This window comes from Anguilla rostrata, chromosome 8, assembly GCF_018555375.3.
Source record: "Anguilla rostrata isolate EN2019 chromosome 8, ASM1855537v3, whole genome shotgun sequence".
NCBI lineage: Eukaryota > Metazoa > Chordata > Actinopteri > Anguilliformes > Anguillidae > Anguilla > Anguilla rostrata.
Window position 1 is genome coordinate 18,929,676 of NC_057940.1, and position 19,421 is coordinate 18,949,096.

Consider the following 19,421-nt stretch of genomic DNA (forward strand, 5'->3'; position numbering starts at 1 on the left):
ATTTTCAAGTCTGACTGCCTGCCAGCAGAATAAAAGTCCATAAATGGGAATTAGTTAACAGTACATTTTGCACCGATGCTTTCAGTACTCATTTTTATTTTTCCCCCAAGTTATTAGTGAGCAAACTAGCTTACCAGGGCCTGGAGTGTTCTTGGAATGTTCACTCTCTATGGACTATATACAATGCAGAATGACAATGTGGTTTTTATTTTGTTTTGATTTTATATATATTAATACCTGGATGAAATTAGCATTTGTCATCAACATTGACTTACAAATTGTATAAATGTAAGTGTATTTTTTCTTCATTGCAACTACAGGTTTAAAAAAATAAGTTAAGGACAAATATTGATTTAATCCTGGCCTATATCTGTTTATGTTCAGTATCCCTGAATGTGAACAGTTTGATTCATTGCATTGCGTTATGACTTCCTTGTGGAAGATGTAGACTACATAGTTGCAGATTGACTGATCAACTAAACCAGTATTTCATTGGAAGTAGGCATATGCAATTGTCTTTCATGCTGCTTACTACCACTAATGCAAAAATGCAAGCATGATGTGAAAATGAATCATAATTTCCACTGAAAGTCATGTCTTGCTGCTATTGTTGGACAAAATATAATTGTGACAGTCAATGCTGTTTCACTTAAAGAGGACAGAACAAAATCAGTTCACATGAGACAGTAACAATAGGTCAATGAAAATTAGATGGATGTTTGGAAAAGAAAAAATATGAAGGTTTGGTTACGATTATTGCTAAAAATTGTATAGTTTCATTATACTTACATTTGCTAATAGGCTACTTTGCAATACAATTCTGATTAATAAAGGACTCAGATGTCTTAAAATATGTGTATAGTAAAGTCCTGCATAACCCTTGACCTACTGGATTATCCAACATCCTAATTTCAATGTTAATGTAAATTTCTAACTGAGATTGACAGCCTGGCTATCTATACTTTCACTCTTGGTGCAACCTGGGCCTACTGGACCTCTGCTGTATGTATTTGATTTTTTTACTGTATTAATTATTATTTACTGTATTAAGTATTAATTACTAGAATTTTTTTAAATCCCAGAATCCTAATGTTTCTGAACAGTGCACTAATTCACCTCATACTATAATTATACTGTAAAAACCTATAATCTATTACCTATTCATTGCATTTGACATTACCATTGTTTTTTAATTAGATTTATTGTTTGTCAGTGTTCATGTTATTGCAATTCATATTGAAAATAAATGTTTCAGATTGTAACAGGTGAAATTCTTTATTTTGGTCTTAAATGCGCATTTTCAAAAAATATTTATTGAATAATTCATTTAAGGTTGGTTATTTGAGAGTTTTCTGTATTTTTCACATCACTTTTTTTGAATATTTCACAGCTCCAAATGACCTTCTTTCTCAAGGTGTTCATATCTCTGAGGTTCTGCTATATCCCTTTTTTGGCCTGGGAAGGATTTTGTCCAGTGGACTTAAAAAAGCAGTTCAGTCATTGGGGACACACCCTTTGCTGTAAGCCATAATATACCATCTAAATATAACAGTTAATCTCGGGCCTTCCTTTGGGAATAATCACTTTGCAGAGTGAATACATGCACAATTAGTGTACCAACTGCTGCAAGAAATGGTTCCCCAAAATGGGGACGATATGTGTGGGGGGTATGCACACTCCTCCCTCGGCCTCCATTGACCTATTTTATTTTTATTTCATTTCAGAATATCAGAAGGTCAGGGTGTGTGTTCCTGTCAGCCAGCGAGACAAGCAAGCCATTCCTGCCTTGAGGAGAGGGCGGGCAGGCCCCATTCCCCTGCCGGCCAAATCCCACCAATTGAAGTAAGCAGCTGCTGTGCGCCCCAACCCCCACACCCACCCAAACCACCCCTACCCCACCCTGTCTATAGTTACACAGCAGAGGGAAAGTTTTTGCCTTTTACATAAGCTAGTCATTTACACCATCCCCTCTTGAAATACATTTCAACCCCCCTCCCCAACCCGCACACATGCACACACACCCTGAGTTCATATTCACAATGAGAGCTGCTGACCTCTGCTCCCATTCTGCCTTCTGCAGACAGGCAGTTTTTAATTAGATCCGAGGGCCAATTAATGAGCAACCCTCCCCCCCACTTTCTGCCACTGAAAGCATACAACAAATTTGGGAATCCTGGCCGGAGGGTGCGTTCAACCTTGCCAGCCCACATTTGTGGCGAGATATATTATCTCGGATTCAGTTTCAACGAGGCCGTCAACCGCGGTGAGACTGTTGCCACAGGAGGTTAAGCGTGATAAGTAAGCAGCGTTGCATCTGTGCACAAAAGCAATGATGGTAATGAATGGTGCCCCCGAGGATTTGTGGTAGTGAGTCGCGCGGGGAGTCTGAAGGTCATCTCATTAATTCCTGTCACTGGGGACCCACCACCAGATACACCGCACATTATATCTTTCTGATCAAATATGAAGATGCTTCTCTTTCTGCACCACATGTGTGAATGGTATGGAATCCCAACAGCCCCAGCTATCAGTGGCTGCTGAATGGAGAGCATATTGAAACATAGACGCGAAACAAAATATTTATTAGACGGGGTTTGTGGTAAGCCTGGTCCCCTGCGTGGTATTTTCCTTTAGGTTTTGTTGCTCAGGGATTAAATAATTCTCTGGCACTTATGCAGGCGGTAATTATTAGACTCTGCTTACTACTAAGTGGTTTAATGGACCATTCAAGCTTTTAAAAACCATCATTTGGCAACGTCTAAATACAAAGGCATAAAAACCTGATGAATCAGAAAAAAATAATTAACGAAATAAAACTGCAACCACACAGAAAATTTTAAAAGGATGTACTGCATTAGTCCCACTATTTTCACGATTATATTTCACTGTTTTACCAAGTTGAAGTCAGGCCAAATTGTGGTAATAATATAAGCTACTAGTGCTAACAGAATAGGTATTATATCTTGATTTTTGTCTTGAATCATGAATTATTATTTTTTAAATTGGTTTTACTTTGTGATATTGCAGTATAAAGAAAGTCTGAAATGGGAAAAAAACTATGAATTTTTCTTTTACAATTTTCTCAGCTGACAATTTTTGTTCTCAGGACATTCCTGGAATGTTTCGGTAAGTGCTCCTAGCACATATATTTGTTCAGGATTCCAAAAGATTCCTGGATTCCACTTGAACCTTATCTGTAAGACAAAAGGAAGAGTAATGGCCTTAGAACATTATTTACCTGTTATTCAAGTAAAAAGAAATATTTGTGGATGCTCATTCATGACAATTTTAGCATGAATGTTAAAAAAATAAGTCATTCCAATACTACCTTTCAGAAGATTCTGTAAATACGTCATGTATTCCCAAGTTTTTTATGACTAAATGATGACCATCTAAGTATGATAGCAGAAAGATTTTACGTGACATGCCTTGAACATTTTTCTGTGACTTTGACAAAACTTTGGAACAATAACATTTTCTAAGACTGTTTGGGGAGATTCACATTATTTCATGATAAACAAGAATTTAACCAGAACCTCTCCCAGTGTTCTCGAAGTTTCTGTGTAAATACAATCCACTGCATCCTGTGGGTAGCTGAGGACTAAGCAAACCTTTAGTACTCAGCATTTACTATTGGAAAAGGGCTCAAACCTTTCAAGAATGGGTATTGTATTCAACGGCAGAATCTGCAAAAGCCAGAGGCAGCAGGTGTTTGTGTGTGCGTAAAATAAAATAATGTGCAAGTCATGCATTTGTTTAATTTGAGATAAAACAAGTATTGGAAAATAAGACGGATACACAAGTCAGTGTGCCACTGTTGGCATGTGGAGATTTTCCCACAGATAGCTGCCACAACATTAATGTGACCACTGAACTTCTTCTGTGGATATAAAACAACTCAGACATTCCGCAACGAGTAAAGAACTAATCAGACTGTTAGAATACATTAAAAAAGCATTTTTATTTTTTGTTTGAGACAAAAATGGCTGACCGCAAAGTCCTACATGCAGAATATTAATGACGTCAAACAAACACATTCTACTCACATTTTAAGAGTCACTGCTGGATGGTTAACAACAAGTTTATCGCTAATCTCAATGAATTACAACCAGATGAATTCAAACAAGGACCTCAACCTGTAGGCCACACCACCAGAATGTGAAAAAAACTGTTCATCTAGGTTAGCACAGTGTTTTGGACACTACTGTCATTATGACAAATCCTGTATCGTTGGGATGTATAGGTAAAAGAAAATCACTGTACAATTCAAAATGTCTGATAGAGTTGCGAACTTAAAATGGTTTTATTCAAAAGAAAACAAAGAACCACAAACTCAAATATAGCCCTTGTTTTTGTGTCTTCTCAGAAATCCATGTTTTCATTGATAAATAATTAAATCTAAAATGCTATACTTGAATGTGGTGTTCTTTAATTTATTCACTGATTCATTTAGTTGTTTTCATAAATGTTGGCTCACTGAAATAAAATGCTTCTTTGACATGCCATATTCATTCTTGTCTTGATAGTTTAAAGGGTGCCTTGTTATTAGTGTACAAATCCAGACAAACTTATAAATAAACAATGTTTTCCTCCAGTTTCAAATAACTGAACATTATACAGTCCTTTTTCTCTACTGACAAATTCATTGATTCTTAAGTCCTTACAACCACCAAAACAACCATTCACTTCCTCAACGGTGATCGTAACCAGCACACAGAGGCCTATTAAAATGTTTAAACAGCGCTGGAATCATTGAAACAGTAATGCTTGGATGAAAGCTACGAGACTGTCCGGAACATACAGCACAGCATTTAATTTAAGTTTAAACTACTCCACAGAACACAGTTTCACAATTCATGCGATATGTAATGTCTAGATTTAGAAATAATAATAATAATAATAATAATTTATTTATTTAAACATAAATGGCTACAATTTAAGAATAATGTAACTATGACCTAGTCAGTGTGTTCACTGCATTACATATTTACGAACAACTGTAAACCTCTTATCCTGGCTGTCTAGTGTCTTGTGTAAAACTGCATTTGGTGTTCAGCTGCACATCAATAGCCAAATAAAAAAGAGAAACGTCCAATGAAGTTGCCAAGAAGTAACCATTCCATAAAAAGCACATTCCAAGAGGCAGAAGTCTGTTACATTACCATGGGATTCAAGGTAAGTGTGCCGAAGCTACCACCTTCAAATGCTTTCGTCAAAAAAAGTGAAGAAAAAAGTGGCTTCTTTGTCTTCTGAACAGTCTGTAGCTGTTAAAAATATGCTGCACGCTGTTGACAGCACACACCTTGAATGTCCAAGAGTGGAAATGAAAAAATAAAATAAAAATAAGGCCCCTGAAATAAATATTTTCATTCCTCGGTTCTCATTTTGCACAAAAACACAACAAAAATTTGTACATTAAAAAACATATTCCACGTGGTAAGAAAACATCTCAAAAAACGAAAAAAGAAAAAAATCACGAGCTATACCATCCTGGATGAAGTGTCTGAAGTGAAGTGGCCAAGGTTCTGCTTTTGCCGACGCCCCCTGTTGTTTTTGGGACATTTCCTGGGGAAAAAAAAAATCATATCAATTTACAGATAAACACTTTGTTTTCACTACCCACATCCCATATGACCATCCATCAACAAGCTATCAATATGTTGAGAATATCTGCAACCTTTTGCCCAAAGCCTTTCTCGTTCATGCTTCGAAATAAGGGATTTATGGTTTTTCAAAATCTCAGTTTAATATTCTTTTTCAGGACTTTGTTTTCAAATTTCACACTGGAAATTAGAGTGCTGTTTTAATACTGTCTACAGCGTCTCTTAATTTCATTGTCCACAAAATTGCCCTGGTTTCTATATTTGGGTATTGGGGTGTTTACTTAATCGGGGAGTCGGATTACACTTTTCAATTTCATTTCAATTTCAAGGACAGTCGCTGAATGGTTTTATGAGAATGAAAATGAATGTGAATCATATGCTATGGCATTCGCAGTCACCAGATCTCAACCTATTTGAAAGCCTATGGGAAATGTTGGACTGACGTGTTAGACAGTGATCTCCACCACCATTATCAAAACACCAAATGAGGGAATATCTTTTGGAAGAATGGTGTTCCATCCCTCCAGTAGAGTTGCAGAAGCTTGTAGAATCTATGCCAAGGTGCACTAAAACTGTTCTGATGGCTCATGGTGGCCCAATACCTTAAAACACTTTGTTGGTTTTTCCATTAATTTGTCACCCGTACTGTATGTGTATGTCAGTCACATAGTGTGTGTGTGAGTGAATCAGTCATTAAGTCTACGATCCACATGATCTACGATCCACACAGTCAGGTGAACCAGTCAGTTGTTGAGACATGGCAGTGAATGACTGCTGGTCAGTCCCTGAATCTGTGAATGGGACACTACTGTATGCATGGCAGCCTCTCCCAGCTTCAGCAAAAAAGGAAAAAAAGAATTTCAGTAATAACAGTATTATTACTTGTAGTGGCCAAAGAAAGAAATGAGCAAACAATTTCAAGCCAGTGCCTTTGAAGTATATGGGCAGGCATGCAGTACCCTGGTGACAAGGCTGATGAAGGCTTTTTAGAAGAATGAAATACTTAAATCTCTCGTCTTTCGTGACAAGCAGTTGTTCTGGGTGCGCTAGTGTGGCGAATGTGTAATTACAGAGGAATGGGCTGCGCCTCCGAGATACTCGGAAATGACTCCTCGTGCCAAGAATGCAGCTTTCAGTGCCATTTCTACTTAACATTTCCACTTAACAGCAACACATTTGTGGGGAGGGAAGCATGCACCACCCAATGCATGTGCTGTGGGGTGTGGTGCAGGACAGATGGGTTTTAATGGTGCGATGTAGTGGGGCAATTCCATGTGTGGGGTTTTCCAGTCACACACACAGTGGATCAGTTCACTTGATACCAATAGACTGCCTTTCAGACAGTTGCAACAGTTCCAAAATGACTGGCGTGGAAATGTGTCAAGCAACCATGAGCGAGAGGAGAGAAGTATGATTTATCTTTTCTCTTTATAATAACTTCATAAAGTGTATAACTAGACAACTAATTAAAACTAAAACAAGAGCACAATTCAAGACCGTCGAGCCTGAAATCACTCGAGTTTTGTCTTTAAAAAATCTAAATTTCAACAGAAACATCTACTTTCCTCTACTTGAACAACCAGTGATTAAACAACCTCATAACCAGCCCAACCCAACGACTAAAACAGATGATGCAGCTAAATCCTTTCACCTCATAACTCCCCAAATAGATCAGGCAGCTTCTTTCCACTAGGAAATCTGCACAAGCAGGGGAAATGGAAGCTATTTTTACACAGACCAGAGAAGCAGCTGGACTTTGTACCTCAAATCTGATTTAACGCCTCAGATCACAGCGCTATGTAGTGGTCGCCCCCCCGCCCCACCACCACCAAAAAAAAAAAAAAAACATACTTTATCAAATCAAGAGTAACATTGATGCTGATATTGAAATGACAATATGAACTGCACAAAAGCACTGATGTTCAGTTCAGACCAGTGGTTTTACTAAGTGAGAGATAGCATTGTGTCCATCAGTGGTCTAGCAACCTCTCGCAGCAACACCCCTCCCCCCCCATAGTTTTGCAAACATTTAGTCATTTAGTATTTTGGCTGCTTTACTCTTTCATCCCTGAGAAAAAAAAGATACACCACCCACCTTGTAATGCACATCACTACGGCAACGATGATGGCAATCTGCACAGCTCCAATGATAGCAGCGATGAGGACATAGTGGAGTTTCTGCCCGCTGGGCACTACGTAAAGGATATTGAAGTCCTGGGACTCATCACACTGTGGGCCCTTGTATCCAGAGTCACAGCTAGAGGTAGAAACAGAAGTCTCTTTTAAGTACTTCAGAATTAATGCAATGGTCCATATCCAACTGGCAACCATAGAATGAACTACAATAAGTATGCTAGAACAGCCCACAGTCAAAAAGATTTGACTGTGGGTCATCTGGTACCCATGATCTGTAGTCGGTACTCCTCTACTGTGATTGGAACATGTGCCTTAGCATCAATCACAGAGAGATTTTACAACTATTTTTCTTCATGAACAAGCACTGTTTTTAGTGAAATATTTCTCAGTTCAAAATATATGCACTCTTGGCCTTGGCTGCCCGTGTATGCTGGTGTTCTGTCTGATGATAATTGCATTTCCTGAAGCTGTTAACGGTTTTTAATTTAACACTTTTAAAGTCGATCGACAGATTATTTACCCTTTAAATGTCACACTATGTCACATTAATGTGCTGTGGCAAATGATTCCTTTTGAAGGAGGTGAAATCAGTGAAGCTTGAAATGCCAAATGTGTAGACTCCTGGTCACTGGAACTAAAGTTAAATTTGTGAATAATGAAAGGTTTAAAGACAAAGCAAATGGTACTGTTAAAATCTTTTTAACTCAACTGAACTTAAGCATATGTTTGCAATATCTGTATTGCACTGACTGGAATGAAAACCAGCAAAAACGGGGCCTAGGACAGATGCTGTACACAGTGAACTCCATAATGTTTGGGACAAAGGCATATTTTTTTTTAGATTTTGCTCCGTACTACTTGATTTTAGATTTGTAATCAAGCAATTAAGATGTGGTTAAAGCTTTTATTCATGGTTATTTTTATCCACTTTGGTTTCACCAGCAGAAATGAAAGCACTTTTTATAAATATGATGACTATATTTAAAATCATGTTAATTTCTCCAATTATTTTTGCTTCCATAAAATAAAGGGACTATGTATAAAAAGGGCTGTAATTTCTGCAATTCTTACACGGACCACCAATATGGATGTAATTACCCTCAAATTAAAGCTGACAGTCTGTGGGAGAAACAGAGCCGAAACAGAAACAGTTGTGCAAAATAGCCTTTGGAGTGTGAGGCTTCCTTGATGGCAGGTTGAGGGCATAGGTCTGAAGAAAGGTTAGGGTTAAATGACAGTCTGTTTGGTGCTCCAGTTTTAATGAGTGAACATTACTATAGCAGTTTATCCTTAAGGAAGACCCATCCTCCTTTACACTGTCTCACTTCATTATGTAAATTAGGCACATTACATAATTATGCATCTACAATGCATATTTTCAGCTGTTTCTTACTTAAATAAATTGGGTAAAAATGCCCCATGGGTCCCTTTAAGAGCTGTGGTGTGTAGAAAGAGCAATTTGTTGGACTGAAGGAGTATGCTCAAGTAAGTTGTTTCCCTACGCTAAATGTGACAGTTCATTACTGCTATTTTCAGTGGATGTTGCATAGCCTACTCAGTGTATTCTTGAGTGCTAAATTCCATAATTCGTAAGCATATAGGAGTATACATTCCAATGAATGATATGTGGAATGAATTGCAAAGGTTTCGAGCATATTTACTGTTTAAAATGACAGTTAATGTTGTGAGACTTTTCAATCCTTATTTAATGATATGTGCTTTTACTATGCTATTACGATGTGGACAATGATCCTCCTAGACAGCACCTGAATTCTCATCTATGAAGAAGAGAATTTAAAATCACTTACATACTGTTTGAGTAATAAAAGATGAAAAGCTGCAGGAATGGAGAGGCAAAATCCAGAGATTGCCAAACAAATTCAATGCAACACCAAACAATGAAGCCAATATTTTTGCAAACCTCTGAGGATTAAATATTTGTAATTATATGTAAAGGTATCAGAAGCTTGGAAACTGTATCTGAGATAATTTGTTAGACTACATGAGCCTCAAATACAGTATATTAATACATAGTTAGTGAACAAAAATGTAAAGAGAAGGGCAAATCAGGGACATACACATGCAACGCAGAGGCTACCACACAGGTGTGGTTCACCATTAAGCAAGCACATAACCGCCCAGTATGCACAGAGTCACATCTAAAAATGCTGGACAATAACTATGGCTTTCACAGCTGCAAGAGGAGACCATGGTGTCTTTGAAAGAAGGGTGATGGAATTTGGCAGGAGCTTCAGTGACCAAAGCAGGTCAATTTGCTCATGTTTGACCAACAAAAGTGAAGGTGAGCAACCACAGATCGGTGTCCTGAAAATTTCAACCTGGGGTGAGAACAACTGGTTTAATCAAAAACCATGGCATCCCAATGCCTTAAGTGACTTCACATTGGTGTTTTCCATTTTTGTGTCCACTTCTGATAATTGAGGGGCAAATCCTGAGTAAAGTCTCTACCCATGGTTATACTTCATTTTCTTAAAAGTAGAAAGACTACAATTACACATGAATGGCAGCCATTTAAAAATACTAGGTGAATGTTTTTAGTGCTACAGGGTGGAATCATGCTTCTGAACAGTAAAACAAACAAAAAAAATTCTCATAAGTATGTTGTGTCAAAGAAGACAAAAAACAGTAGGAGGGTTATATGGGCCATAGCAATTAAAATAATAGAAAAAAACGTTGTGCATTAGATTTGTACGCATTTCAAATGAAAATTCTCTCCACAGGTATTATATAATGAGGGGAATTAAAGTGTCAGAGAAAAGCGCCACACTTTACAGTCCTCATGAAATACAGTATTAATATCAGACATTAATGACCCAATCAATCTCTGTCAGCCGTGCCTGAACGGAGGCAGCACAGCAGTACAAAAAAACGTGAGAAACACTTCCATTTTCACAACGCAATGCTGAACGTCTCTGTGAAGTGCTATAAAATTTTACAGAAGAAGAGCATACCTCAACATATGTGCTACTGATACAGGAAATAGGCACAATACAACCTATGTATCCTCTATTTGAATTTCTTCATAGATCAACATAAATGTGCTTTCACTGTCTGGTGCTTGTGTCAGGTTGGGGGTGGGGGCTACTGAAACTGGAATTTACTTTCCATGACTTTTCAAAGACTTTTAAAGAAGGATAAAGAATAGTTTTCAGGGATTGTTTTTGTTGCTGCAGACTTTTGCTGCAGAACTGGGTGACTCTGAAGATAGAATTTCAAATCAGGGAAATCCTCTGACCTTATTTTAAAAACATTTTGTGTCTGCATAGAGACATGCTTGCGGACGCTCTTGGCTGTCAATCGGCAGTCTTCAATAACTTTTGGCAGTGGGCATATTACACAAGCCAGCAAGGTACGCAATTTCCTGGCAGCAGTACCACACATGCTGCAAGGCTGTGAACCTTCTTACCGACAGGAGGCCATGTTGTATTTGATCTCGCATTTGCCATGCACACAGAATCCGGCGTAGTTATCTGTGCACGGGATGGGGATTCCTCCGTAAACACTGTCTCCCTGGTCGCCAGTGTCTGGACATAGAGACAGTGGGAAAGGGAAAGTTCAATAGAATCATTCAGTAAAGTAAAACAGGCACCTATAACACAACTATGTGCATCCCGTATTACCAAGCATCAGACATTGAGATTTGAATAAGTGTGTGAAGCATTTGTAACTCCCAGCTATAGTGTCTTTTATCACATTCGTTATCGACAAGTTGTCTGGTGCTCCACTGCCTTCATGTCACACATACTCTCCAGGCAATTTTCACTGTAACTTCACTGACGCAGTTGATGCATAAAAGATGCTGCTGTCAAGGCTAAGACAAGAGGATCCATTCAAGAGGGTGCCTTATTTCTGTAGTGCGGTTCGCTTAGAAACCCTCTTCCTATTGGCTGCGCCGGCTTGACCCATCCCACCTCCCCTGCCTGTCACTACCCACCCAGGACAGACTATGACAGCTGCGCACTGGTTCATTAACAGAAATATGGTGCCCACCCTCTTGGAATAACATAGTCTTGAAATAACCCCTCCATGGTCTGGCATGCAAGATAGCTGAGCCTCTTGATTAATATCTCCTCTGCTATGGAATATAGCATGCAGCATTCGTACTAGGAAATTCATTTGCAACAAGTTTCATTGGTGTTCTCTTTATTTTATTTTCTGAGAACCTTCTGGAGGGCAGCAGCAATATATTCATCGTGGTTTCTCTTTTTTTCCTCCTGTAATTCAGTTTCCTTTGTCTTTGAGCAATACATTATTGTAATATAAATAATAAGGAGCCACGTGGTGTTTTAATGCAATAAGCTTGGCCTGTTTTATTACCTTTTTCCATTTTTTAATTAGTCCCAATGTAACTTTAGCCCCTACATAATATATTTTGTCACATCTTCATCATGTACAATTCAGAATATTACCTATGAGATTAGCAAGTATTCAAAAAGTAAATGTTTTTTCTTAAGCAGGGGGATATTAACACCTACAATTAAATTTAAAAAAAATGTAATTAATTTTTAATTTTTAAAAGATAATTTTTAAAAACTTCCCAGCAGGGGGATATTGATACCCACTACAAATGGAATATAGAAACACATTAATTTGTTTCCTTTAATGCGATGAGAACATGGAATACTTTTGCTAAAAACATGACAGGTGTAAATATACTCCTAATGCAAATATGGCAAACGAACGCACAGATTTTCCAGACTCCCAAAGGGAGTTAAAGCAGCGGCTTCAAACCCCAACTGGAGAACGCTCATTGCTGGCCGACAGCTAATACACACAAATATATCCATGATTCAGTGGTGCTAACACAATCCCGCTAAGTCCACAGCAGCAGGTGTGTGAGGTGTGGCGGCGTCTGTTTGGGGCTGCACAAGACAACAGAACACAAACCCACCTTCTGCTGCCTCCCTTTTTACTAAACAGGGACTCAGCCTTGCTAAACTGCTTCGGCTCGAGGGTCGAGTTTCTGTGTGACGACAGATGCCATGCTTCTGCATTTACTGTTGTTTTTCCCGCCTCACAAACAAAATGGGAGCACACGCCAGAGCTTATATGTTACTCTAAAAATAACACAATGACTCAAAGTCCAAATTATTCTATACAAAATCCCCATACCACTTCCTTAAAATGAAAATGACTAAATTCATTTAACACAAAAAGCAGTGACCCAGATTAAATCTGATATAAATATTGTCCTAAAATCTGTTATTGATTTTGGTTTTAGAGGAATTTGGTTGGTTTCTCTATGTTCTTCTACCAATATTTTTATTCCCAAATTCAATTTAAGGCCTGTACCACCGCTGAGACAACCAAGTTCATTCAGGACGGCAAGGACATCCTCAGAAATGCATTAAGTCAGAGGTGTCCAATTTTATGGTAAAAGCCCAGCACTAAGACATCTAATTCTACTTATCAAGCTCTTGATTGAAGACCATGATTAGTTATTTTTTTGAATCAGTTGTGGGGCTAAAACAAAAACATGCACCCACACAGACCTTTTTGTATAAGATTGGACACCGCTGTATTTAGTCAGATTTAGTGCAGATTTCTTTTCACTCTTTCTTTTGCAAGTTGTCAGCTAAATCCATAAGGCAGAGGCACTACTGAACTGCACAGGTGAAGTGAAGTGAGTCTCATAATGGGTGGAGCTACCATGCACTACATCAATCAGTTGGCTGTCTGAACCAATCAAATGAATTCACTCCATGGGAAAAACACTATATAGTTTCAAAGCAATCAACACAGGATAGCTCTAACCAATTTGTTAATGAAGCATCACTGTCCTATCAGTAGTCTCTGGCAGATTGCAGGTTCTCAGTTGACAACAGGTAGTGCATGCTGACGTGGGTCTTGTCCTGCACCCCCCCCCCCCCAATATTCCAATTGTGAATCACCCAATAGGACATCCTGGCCGTCTCACTGGAAAAGTGTGGATGTGATGCAGCACTATCCACATGCAAATCTCTGAAGCCTAGAACTGTGATTTGTACAAATGGAAATTCCTGCATAACTTGCATAACTATGTTGAATTAAAAGGTTATACTCTCAAAAGATTAAATTCACACAGAATATCAGAAGAAATCTCAGGTAGGTGAACAATAATAATAATTTAAAAAATATATATAAATATATATATATATATATACAGCGTATAAACAGCATAGCCAGTGACTGTGTTCTTACCCAAAAGATCAGGCTTGTAAAGACTTCCATCATCTTTCTTCCCCATCTTCTCTTTATCTGGAATCAGATTAGATTTCAGTAAAGAGCCAGAAGACACACATTCCATTCCCATTCTAAGTTCCAAGTTCTAAGTTCACACATTACTGTTGAATGTCCCCCTTTTCTCTGCATTAAGAATTACAGGTCATGGAGATGGTATTAAACTCTGGGGGTTGTCGCATTCAGTACATTTTGATACAATGGCAATTTTCATTCTCAGAGCGCAAGTGCTGTCATGTCTGTGCGGTTTAATTTACACAGGAATGGAAATCACTGCTGGGACTGGGCCGGTGTCAAGCTTCCTCCATTTATTGCTCCAACAAGACAAAAGACAGGGCAGAAATTAATGCTAGTGCTACATAGAGGATGTCACGTTTATACTATCTGCTAGTCAAACTGGACCAGCGATAATGGCTGTCTCAAGAATTCATTTTTCTTAACCATGCAAACCATTTTTTTTCCACTTTGAGAGTGTACTTGACATAAATTGAATCTTGTTCGTTAAACTACAGGCTGAGGTGTAATAATGTTAAACTGCTGTAATAGTCGAGACAGACAATTCATGAATTTGTACTGAGGAGTTACAATCTGATTATACAGCATGAAAACTTGCTCCACATAATGTCAAATATTTTCCAGTGAGGAAATTTGTTACCTATGATAAATGTATATCCGTCAGTCACTTTGTTCATGAATACAAAAAAAAGGTAATTCAATCAGACAAATGAGTCTGATGCAACATTTAACTTTGATCACCACCCAAAGCTACAATTTACCATAACCCTTTTTTTTTTTTTTTTTACAGAAAAGCAGAATTGATATTTTCAACTGTGCAGGGCCTAGAGTAGAGTGTGGATAGCCAACGGGATCTGTCTGGGCAATTTTTACAAGCCATTGCTTTCTAAATACAAGACCAATGGATGAAACAGCAATGCAGTGCTTATAATCAGTTGTGTCAGACACAATGTCTGCTGGTTCTTGGTGTTTTTTTTCCAGTTGAAACCTACTGTTCAGAAATCGATTATAATGATAGCACCCATTTTGGTCTGAAAACCCAGCGCTTAGGGCTTGTGATGCAAATAACAGACTCCAAAGGCAATCAAAAGCCTGGAATCAAGACTAGACACTGAAAGCTCTCTTATACTTGCACTAAAGAAGCAATTGAACACACTTGACTAATCAGAAACACCTATGAAGTCATTTGTCCCAAACATTATAGCACCCTGAAATGGGGGCAACGTATAAAAAGTGCTGTTATTTCTACACGGTGAAACCAAAATTTATTAAAATAACCTTTAATAAAAGCTGAGCATCTGCACTTAAACCATATAAATTGTTTGATTCAGAATCTAAAATTATGGATTACAGAGCCAAATGAAGAATATATATATATATATATATATATATATATATATATATACACACACCACACACACACACACACACATGGCTTAGTCCCAAATCTTTAGACCTTATATAAAACAGGTGGAATCATTAATATAACTGAAGACAGTTTACCAATGGTGGAGAGCCTACTGTGATACAATATGTAACATGACAATGTGCACATTTTGTCTCACTGCATTTGTTCAATATTAGATAATTATTAAAGATAATATTTATACTTCAGTTTGTGACTGCCAGTTTTACAGTGCACATGGAGTGGGACCCTTACCACAGAATTTCTGAGCTTCCACATACAGTATAAAACCTGTGCATAGCCTACTGATAAATTTTCAGTTCTTTCCATAGTTTCTATTGCTGTTGCTTCATGTAAAAATCTCTTGCATCCAAATCACCTTAGTGTATCGAATTTCTGTTACTGACCATTTAAAAATGCTTATTTATGGCATTTCACCTGTTCTGTTCAATGACCCAGGGATTTTGCAATGGTGCTCTGCAAGCAAACCTCTTCTGTTTATTAAACATGAGTTAATAAACACATGGTTACAAAAAAAGTTATTTTTGCATTCAAAATTTTCTAGAAGTCTGCTTTTACTGTGTCAATTCATCACTGACTTTTTTAAGGAGTGTTTAACCTGTTCATAATGAGGAAGTTGTCGCTTAGTATATCCATGTTTGCCAAAGGATTTATAACCATGGAACTGTGGACTCCCTTGGGCACGATTCAGGCAGCATGGATAAGTTTTCTCAATCATATCCTCTAGAGGCACTCCTAGGCCTGATTATCTGACTGCCAGCAGAATATCCACAAAATATCCAAGGAGTCAGAGTGGCAGCTCTTGGCTTTATCTTTTACACTATGATAGCTTTATTTATTGTTAACTTATACATTGATTTCTAATGATTAGCTATAAATATTCGTGTACATGAATATATGCAGTAATATGCTGTCAACTGCCTTTAAAAGGGCAAGTACAAAGTCCCGATGCTGCTACTATCAGGACTAATGCTAGTAGTATTAGTGTTATTACTACTTATAATAATTTACACCATAGATATTCTGTATCTCAAGAAACTTTACAAATTTAATGTCAGGTGGAAGAGGCGAGGTGCACTTATATCTTCTATTTCAGTGTCCTCAGATTATCATTTTTATTGAACAATTCACATTCCAGTCTGAGCAACTTCAATTTAAATGCAAAGCCCGACGATAATCATTCGGAAGCAGGATCCTCCAAAGGTAATCGCTGGGAATAGCTTTTCTCTCTTAAGATAAAACATTAAAAAGAGCAGTTCTGTGAAAAAAATACTTCTGTGCGCTCAGGTACAGCATACCAAAAGTAACGTTTAGGCAAAAACATAAAAGGTAAAAAATATTTTGACTGGAATGCTAAAGGTTTCTAAAGTAAATTCCAATGTACCCCGCTGTGTGGTAAATTTTGTTGGAGGATGGTTGCATGACAGGCAATCAAATGCAGGAGACAAATATTATTCCTTTGAGAGATCCGTCACGTCACTTGTTTGATGTGCTTTGGAAACTTTGCCACTGTCTGCCAGCCCTCATTGGCTCGTAAGGCTGATTAGCTGTCTCTGCAATGAGAACAGGTGTCTCTGATTAGCAGAAGCTTATCTTCCCTTTATTCTGTATGACACAGCATTAGTCTGGCCAGTATGGCATTCAGCCTTTTTTCATATTGAGGCTGTCTCAGACATTACTCCATTCTTTATCAGTAGTGAGCAGTAATGACTTGGTGCTAAAACACCTGGGGTATATTAGTCACCAAAATATTACCACATCATATTGTACTGTCAGATTGCTTTTAATGAAACAAAGTCTCAAAACTCTGAAGAGGGTGTAAATGAGATTATATATTGCCAAGGAAGTTCATGGCCTCAGTTGAGTGCTTTATTCCTCTGATTTGATAGATGCTGTCTAAAGGAGTTGTGCTTTGAGTGGGTTATCTCTCCGTTAGTGAATTATTAAAGCTTATTCCACAAAAACAAAACAGAGCCAAGGCCCTTACAGCTATCATATGATACCAGGGTGAAGAAGGCTTTTCAGGTCCTTTTCATGGGTCCGAATTCTTCTTTCAAGGGGCAAATTCTTGCAAGGATGACGCTCAAGAGATGTGATGACAGTAGCGGGTAAACACTGCGTGACAGTTCCTACTGCTTTTTAAATGGAGAACACAGTCAACATGCACTGACAGGTGCACATTTCTTTCACAGCAGAACTGCGGAATGTACATGCTGTAAATGGCCTTCAAAATAACCAGTGCATCTACCACCAGCACATAGTGAGCATAGAGCTCAAGTGACTTATAAAGCGATGCTCTCAAGTTCTAGACAGTAGTGATCTCCATGGTCCAAAGTAGCTTAATATAATTCAAACTTCTACCCCCCAAGCTCAAGTACCAAGACAATGTGGTTTAGTTTTCAGTAAGTTAAATGTTTAACAATGCTATTTCATTCTACAATAGTTCATGTGTGAATGTCTTTTTGAATGACGTAAAAAAAAAAAAAACATTTTTCCTGGAGGAAATGGAAGGTTAAGGGGCAATTTAATGACAAAAATGTGACATTTGTAGACCAGATTATTGTTGTCAGATGCTATAGTCTGAGCCACAGTATAAAGCACTTTATGAAGTCTACAAGGGCCTTAACTTATTGAAGAGACACATTTTAGTAACTCTATACAGTTTTATTTGCAGACATTTTTCATGGAATACTCTGCTGTCTTCTCCTACTACTTTTGTTTCAAGCATTGTTGTAGAAAGCCTTTCAATCGCACAAGACCATTATGTGGGTATTTTAAATAATGCTCAGGCTTCCATCTTATAACGCGCCTAAGCACGCCATTGTAAGATTTACTTCTGGCTGTCTTTGTCTAACTTTCAGTTTTACTGTATTATCTTAAAAAACTGCAGTAAACATTACATATCCCAAATTTATTTTAATCATCATTAAGTACTGTGACTATAATATATAAAAGTGAATGTTCAGAGAGACAAAAACAACAGGATTAATGCAACTCTGAATAATGCATAATTTAACATTAACTGCTATCACTGTGTGGATCTCATCACGTGTGTTCATAACACCTAAATAAGTGCTTTCACAACAACTGACATAAGCATAGTCAAACTATTACAACAAATGCTTTATGAAACCCACTTGGAGTAAAGAGGTACTGATCTTTCACAACAAAGGGTTTTCAAAGGGTCTTCTATCAGGATAGAGCATATTCTGCTGAATAATTGGAGCGCTCCCCTCAGGCTATGCAGGCTGATAAGATCAGTCTCCGCGCCCGTTCAAGGTTAGACCGCTCCAAGGGCTGTGAAATATCCCTGTAATCAGAGCCAGTGGAACCACTTCTATTAGCTTCGGTAGGAGTCCATATGGGACATTTTCCTTCAGGGTGGGGCTCATTAACCACTGGACCAAGGGGGTAAGAAGCAGTACACACAGTGATTCTGTACTCATTCAGACAGCGCCTCCTCTTGCCAGCATAGGATCAACAAAGTTCAGTGGATTTTTACGTGCATAGAATGGATAATTGGACTTATTGGTCTCCAGGGACTAAATGTGACCTGCTCTAATTTAATCTTTTTTTGCCCTACTTTTTCTATGCACTTATGTTTCTGGCCAGAGGATGGTTTCTATTAATAACCATAATGATCCATAAGCCTTTCGAGAAACTATCCCCCGTTACCTAATGCCTGAGGAGTTTCTACATACGCTCAGGGGCTAATACTATTACTCGAACCAGGTGATTTGTTTCTACCATACAGTGGAGGGACATGAATACATGCAGATATTTAATGCTCACATCTATAAATAGAATAGTGATTCCATTTCATAAATGATGAAAGTTAAGTGTTTGAATGTACCTTTAAATCACGACCAATGTGGTAATTGCTATGTGCTTAATTTTGACCCGCAGGCAATTTAGTCTCTTAAAATGTGACATTTCATATTCCGTTGAGATTTCTGCTTGTCAATGGGCAAGGTTAGTCATCTCTTCACATCATGCTGGCA

At 38.0% G+C, this 19,421-nt stretch overlaps 1 protein-coding gene and 1 long non-coding RNA gene across 3 annotated transcripts in view; one reads left to right on the forward strand and one right to left on the reverse strand.

The window, feature by feature from the left end:
* Nucleotides 1–19,421, forward strand: part of LOC135261045 (uncharacterized) — a 159,989-nt gene that overhangs the window by 43,466 nt on the left and 97,102 nt on the right. For both annotated transcript variants that reach the window (XR_010331809.1, XR_010331810.1), the window contains exon 2: nucleotides 1,725–1,842. This is a non-coding gene — a long non-coding RNA (uncharacterized LOC135261045). The remainder of the gene's footprint in view (nucleotides 1–1,724; nucleotides 1,843–19,421) is intronic.
* tmeff1a (transmembrane protein with EGF-like and two follistatin-like domains 1a) overlaps nucleotides 3,943–19,421 on the reverse strand; it is a 69,028-nt gene continuing 53,549 nt past the window's right edge. Inside the window, exons 7-10 of the mRNA XM_064346895.1 lie at nucleotides 13,941–13,997; nucleotides 11,167–11,284; nucleotides 7,699–7,860; nucleotides 3,943–5,565 (exon numbers count right to left, since the gene is read on the reverse strand). Of these exons, the coding sequence (XP_064202965.1) occupies nucleotides 5,481–5,565; nucleotides 7,699–7,860; nucleotides 11,167–11,284; nucleotides 13,941–13,997 (422 nt within the window). The 3' untranslated portion in view covers nucleotides 3,943–5,480. The remainder of the gene's footprint in view (nucleotides 5,566–7,698; nucleotides 7,861–11,166; nucleotides 11,285–13,940; nucleotides 13,998–19,421) is intronic.